Source organism: Electrona antarctica, assembly GCF_951216825.1.
Source record: "Electrona antarctica genome assembly, chromosome: 9".
NCBI lineage: Eukaryota > Metazoa > Chordata > Actinopteri > Myctophiformes > Myctophidae > Electrona > Electrona antarctica.
This window is the reverse complement of record NC_136790.1, coordinates 2,917,395-2,923,394: the sequence shown is the minus strand read 5'-3', so window position 1 is coordinate 2,923,394 and position 6,000 is coordinate 2,917,395. Positions and strand designations below refer to the sequence as shown.

General features: G+C 46.1%; 1 protein-coding gene across 2 annotated transcripts in view; it reads right to left on the bottom strand.

The window, feature by feature from the left end:
• Nucleotides 1-322: 322 nt before the first annotated feature.
• The window catches only part of pank4 (pantothenate kinase 4 (inactive)), a 52,074-nt gene continuing 46,396 nt past the window's right edge, over nucleotides 323-6,000 (bottom strand). For both annotated transcript variants that reach the window (XM_079509365.1, XM_079509366.1), the window contains exons 17-19: nucleotides 5,634-5,734; nucleotides 4,770-4,838; nucleotides 323-3,381 (exon numbers count right to left, since the gene is read on the bottom strand). In XM_079509365.1, the coding sequence (XP_079365491.1) occupies nucleotides 3,123-3,381; nucleotides 4,770-4,838; nucleotides 5,634-5,734 (429 nt within the window). In that variant the 3' untranslated portion in view covers nucleotides 323-3,122. The remainder of the gene's footprint in view (nucleotides 3,382-4,769; nucleotides 4,839-5,633; nucleotides 5,735-6,000) is intronic.

The window sequence follows — 6,000 nt, the reverse complement described above, 5'->3', positions numbered from 1 at the left end:
CTTTTCCCGACGGATTATCGTCACACACCGTAGGCACCAAACACAATGGCAACGGAGCTAGTGAGGGAGAAGGGTAGCAGGGGTTTTGGAAGACCCCCTGCCGGGCACCTTCATACATTATAAGCCTGCAGCTCCCCGGCAAGTGCGCACAGCGGGCATCCACTACCACAAACGGAGTTGCCTAGCTTCTGGGGTAGTTTAAAAGCTTTAAATATGGGTGCATGTGCCACTGCACAGCTCTCCCAATCTCTTCCGAGTTCATTAAGTTCCTTGAAATTCCCTCGCTGTTGCAGAGCTGAAGAAACACACCAACTGAAATGAATAAAATATAAGTGTTCACCTTTTAATTAAAACTGATTGTCTGGAGAATATAATACACAGTTGTGCGTTGTCAGCATATATGAAGTAATGCAAATGAATTATATACACACACACACAAAACAGTACTATATATATATATCACATATATGTACAAATTACAATGCAATTATCGCAAAAGTGGGTCCACTTGACACACAAACATAGCTTTGGGAATCATTTCATTTCAATCAAGGCAGGACAAAATCTTATCCATCACCATATCCAGTGAACTTGTGAAATCACAAACACATTAGTGAGTCACCTTCCAATCTCAGAGTGTGGCTTTTTTTTTTTTACTAAATGAAGTTGTTTTATTTCAAAAATGTTAAAAAAAAAATCTACTGTATACTGTAGGAGTATTTATTCATCTTGACAGTAATTTACCTCCTGCCACTTAGTACCTTAAGCCCAGCAGGTCCATTGGTTCAATAACATCAAACACATCTAGCTTTTTCATGGTGTTTTGATGACAGAAATGCAACAAAAGCATGAATATACAGTGTTGACTCTGACATCAGGCACATTCAGGAAAAACTAAAAGAAACCAAAAAAAACATACTTCACAGTTGAATACTGCCACCTTGTGGAATAACAAAGCCAAATCAGCCCAAACAAGCCCTGTAAGATAAAGTGCTTCTACTCCCATCCCTGAATCAACATTACCAGCTACTTGCAGTGCTGTGAAAAACTAAGTGTAACCCAGGAAATCCTATCTTTATATTTTTCTACTTTCTTGTTTAATGGAAGCCTAATAATATGGACACCACATACATTGCAACAACATGATATACAATATTTACCGTAATTGTTTTGTCCATAACAACTTACAGTAAGTCATTATAAAACAGTGAAAATAGCCAATCTACAAGCTCAAGGTGTGACACGTTGTGAGCATTTCAGATCACCAGAAATCTCTCTAGTTCAGGCTGTCAGATGAAGTTCATCCCAAGCACCGTTTCTCAGTGAAGTCTCCAAGAGCCTCAGGGCAAAAATCAAGGGATCTACAGTACGCCGTAACGCCGGGCAACTCCGGCCTCCGTTGATGGCAAAATGCTTGAGTCAAGCATCAGAAAGACAAACATTTGATCGACATGGGCGGTCAGGAAGGAAGACGACTCGTTCCACGAACATTCCTCCGAGTTGATTTAAAAGAAACATCTAGAAGTTATCTGCCAAAAGGGTGTACTTAATGTATTCTTTTCTAACTTCTTTCAAACTATGAAAAGGTTCTCACAACACTGTGGGTAATAGTAATATACAACACTTAACTATTTGATAACCTCAATTCAACCATTGGCAGTAATTGGATGAAAAAAGGGGAGATGATTCAGTATAAATGACTGTGAAATTGCTTTAAAAAATGAATTATGCAACCTGCAACAGGAATTAAAAAGCTGGTTGCATTTGCAGTGAATGACACTTTGATCACCTTATTAGCCTCAAGGCACATTAGCCACACATTCTTATTTTTTGCTGAATAAAAGCTTTACAACTGAAAGCTAATTACCCTGATGGTGTGCAGACTGTGCACACGGACCAAAGCATCTTCGTTGTGCGAGCGTGGCGCTGGTATGGCAGCGAGCGTGGCGCTGGTATGGCAGCGAGCGTGGCGCTGGTATGGCAGCGAGCGTGGCGCTGGTATGGCAGCGAGCGTGGCGCTGGTATGGCAGCGAGCGCGGCGCTGGTATGGCAGCGAGCGCGGCGCTGGTATGGCAGCGAGCGTGGCACTGGTATGGCAGCGAGCGTGGCGCTGGTATGGCAGCGAGCGTGGCGCTGGTATGGCAGCGAGCGCGGCGCTGGTATGGCAGCGAGCGTGGCGCTGGTATGGCAGCGAGCGCGGCACTGGTATGGCAGCGAGCGTGGCGCTGGTATGGCAGCGAGCGTGGCGCTGGTATGGCAGCGAGCGTGGCGCATGTCTGCCAGACAGGTGCAGCTCATCAGCTGATGAGGTCTATAAAATGTGTCTACTCAAGATCATAACATTCCAGTCTATAAAACACTGGAATAGAACCTCTCAAGACAAAAACAAAGGGGATATATATAGATATATATAGAGAGAGAGAGAATGGGTTCCCAGATTAATCAAAGACAATTTCCCATCCAATGACAGCGGTCCTCAAGTCATGGAATGAGGGCAGTGGGTAGCAGAGGTGGTGAGGGCAGTGGGTGAGGGCAGATGGTGAGGGCAGTGGGTAGCAGAGATGGTGAGGGCAGATGGTGAGGGCAGATGGTGAGGGCAGTGGGTGAGGGCAGATGGTGAGGGCAGTGGGTGAGGGCAGATGGTGAGGGCAGATGGTGAGGGCAGTGGGTGAGGGCAGTGGGTAGCAGAGATGGTGAGGGCAGTGGGTGAGGGCAGATGGTGAGGGCAGATGGTGAGGGCAGATGGTGAGGGCAGTGGGTAGCAGAGATGGTGAGGGCAGATGGTGAGGGCAGTGGGTGAGGGCAGATGGTGAGGGCAGTGGGTGAGGGCAGATGGTGAGGGCAGTGGGTAGCAGAGATGGTGGCCAAACTACTTGCACAGCCATTGAGCAGAAAAAGACATCAAAGAAATCAAACCCAATGTCCACTCAATAAAAAGACAAAATGGAGCAAGAATGTAAAAGAAAAATCTACATAACACCTCCCTGATCAGGATTACCTTCAAAAACCTGTTTAATGACACACCATCAGTCATTCACCAAAGTGGCAGTAATATCATCACCATCACATCCTGACATCCGGCGCTAGTCCTCTCCGTCAAGGTTCGGGCCATGTGCATCGGCTCACGAGGGAGTCGGTGGCGCCACGGGGTCCTTGCTTTGGTGCTTGTCGCCGGGCGGTACCTCATATTTGAAGACCACGCTGAAGAGCTTGCCACCCAGCCGGTCGGCCAGCCAAGAATTCTTGATGACGGCCATTTTGAGACTCTCACAGCTGAGCATGGCGTAGTAGTTGGTATGTATGGCCCGGCCCATGCCCTCGATGACCACCAGGTCGGTCTTCCGCTCCCGCACCACCTGTGCCAGCTCCTTGTCCAAACGGCTGAGGTGGCGGTGGGGGTTTGGGTAGTAGTGTAGGAAGGGGGAGACAGAGGATGGAACATGGTTAGGTACTCACAGGAATGCATGTACACATTTCACAGTATGGAATTGTAGACATGGAAGCAGTTTCACGTGGTCTCAATTGGGGGTGATATTGGTCATTAATTACTCATTACATGTCTACAGGCTGGGGCGGCACCTGTCAGCAGGGAGTTTTGGGCGGTAGGAGTAGGACAAAGGCCCTACGTCCTCCCGGTGGGGGCTCCTCACTGGCAGGTGAGTCAGTAGGATGTGTGGGGAGGAATCAATAGGAATAACGACTAAATTCAGAAGAAAATGGGGGTAAAACATAATCTATTACTCTTAATAGTATAAAGATAGGCCAGGAAGTTGTGAAATAAAAATCTCATACATTCTCAGACTTGAAACCTGGAAGTAAGGGTTCATGTTGCTAGATTGCTCAGAGTCATAACATTTTAACATAATCACAAATATTTTCACCATCAGGTGGATTAACCTTGCCTGACCATGTTGTTGTTGTCAGGAACACCACCTTGTTCCATTTCAGGAAATGGAACAAAAATAACCCGTGTTCAAATGGATCCAATGTACTTATATAGTCTCAATATCTAGTGATGGTATAGGGTGTACCAAAACTCCTGGAGGGGGCGTCAACATATGTGTCACGTGGTAGCGGCCGCCATACTTGCTGGCTTGTCTGGTTTGTTTACATTGAGCCACTATCCAGTGTGCTTGTATACGTTCTTTTTTTAAACTGACCTCACAATGGTGCAGACTTGCTCAGTAAATAAGTGCCACAGCAGGTCACGTCGAGGAAATGAGCCAGAAAACGGAATTAGATGTTCAGCTTTCCAGCATGGAGACAGCATCAAGGAACCCAGATTGACGAGTTTACAAAAATAAGTAGAATGGCTTGGATCTCGGCTGTACGGCGCACGGGCGCAGAGACATAACGTTCAACAAAGTATCTAAGCACAGCCGTGTTTGTTCACAGCATTTTCCTTGTCCTTGTAATGTATTTGGGCCCGACGTTCTTTCTATCCATCCTGGTGTTGGTTCACTATGTTGTCGCCAAGAACGAGCTCAATATTTACAAAAACATACCACCGTCACTCTATTCTGAGTGATGTGGGCTAGAATGTAATGCCCACGAGAGGGCCGTCCCTAGCTTTTCAGACGCCGCCCCCCTCTTGGTGACGTACACGTTTTCACACGCTATTGCATTGTGACGAGTTGTGAGCTTGTCGATCAGCTATTTTTGGTTTTTGCTACTTTTGTGAGACACTCTTGTCTGACAAAGTTGGGCATTGGAGACAAAGGGTTTCTGCCCGACAACAACAATATTATATGAGCTGTTCTGTGACTAACCTCAGATCCAGGCATGGAGAGCTGGAGCCACTCTGCACTAATGTCAGTCTGTCCTCCTTCAACCCCAACCTGCACAACGATAACATCAACACATTTACACTTTCAGGCTCTGTGAGCCGCAGGGAATTCCAATGAGCAAGTACTGTAGGCAGTGGCTCAGCAGGGAAAACGCTTTAGGGTGAAACAGTGGTTCTCAAAAATATCAGCTATAGAAGCTCACATTGCATCACTTCGTGCTGCGCTGCAAGCTTATACATCTGCTATCCGCACAGCTTATACATCTGCTATCCGCAGCCCAAAACACTTTGACAACTACTGATTTAAAAGGCATTTGTAGAATCGACCTCAAGTCTTAATGGCTTAATGCACAACCGTGCATCGTAAATGGTAAAATGGTAAATGGTGCATTTATATAGCGCCTTTATCCAAGGCGCTTTACAGAGATGGTGCATTACATTCACCCATTCACACACACATTCATACACCGATGGTGGCAGAAACCATGCAAGGCACCAACCAGCACATCGGGAGCAATTAGGGGTTCAGTGTCTTGCTCAAGGACACTTCGACAGTAACTCTGGGGGAGCCCGGGTTCGAACTGGCAACCTTACGGTTACCATCCAGGCACTCTACCCCTGAGCCACCGCCGCTGCCCCATTCCCATTCCCAATCGTAATTGGGAAAGCTCTTGAGCTGCAATAACCAGATACAATCTGTATCGTAGCAGAATGTATTGACTGTATTGCTGGATGAGACGGACAGTGCCATTACATTATTGCTTATCTTAAATGCCTAGTCTGCAGTTAAGACAATTATTAAACTTTGCATCGTTTTGTTTTTTTAAAAAGCATTTCCAATACTCACTGAATCACAGGATCCATTTCTGCTATTCGTCCTGTCAATATCTGCAGCTCACCGTTTGTCACATCATTTAGAGCTGGACCCGAGTTGCTGGCCAGCACAACCTATGGAGAAAACCAAGAGATATAAGGGGGCATAAGATGAGAGATGGGGCATAAATACCAAGAGATGGGGCATAAGCCATTAACCACATGAATGAAGAAAACCCAGAGATATAAGGGGGCATAAGCCATTAACCACATGAATGAAGAAAACCCAGAGATATAAGGGGGCATAAGCTATTAACCACATGAATGAAGAAAACCCAGAGATATAAGGGGGCATAAGCCATTAACCACATGAATGAAGAAAACCAAGAGATATAAGGGGG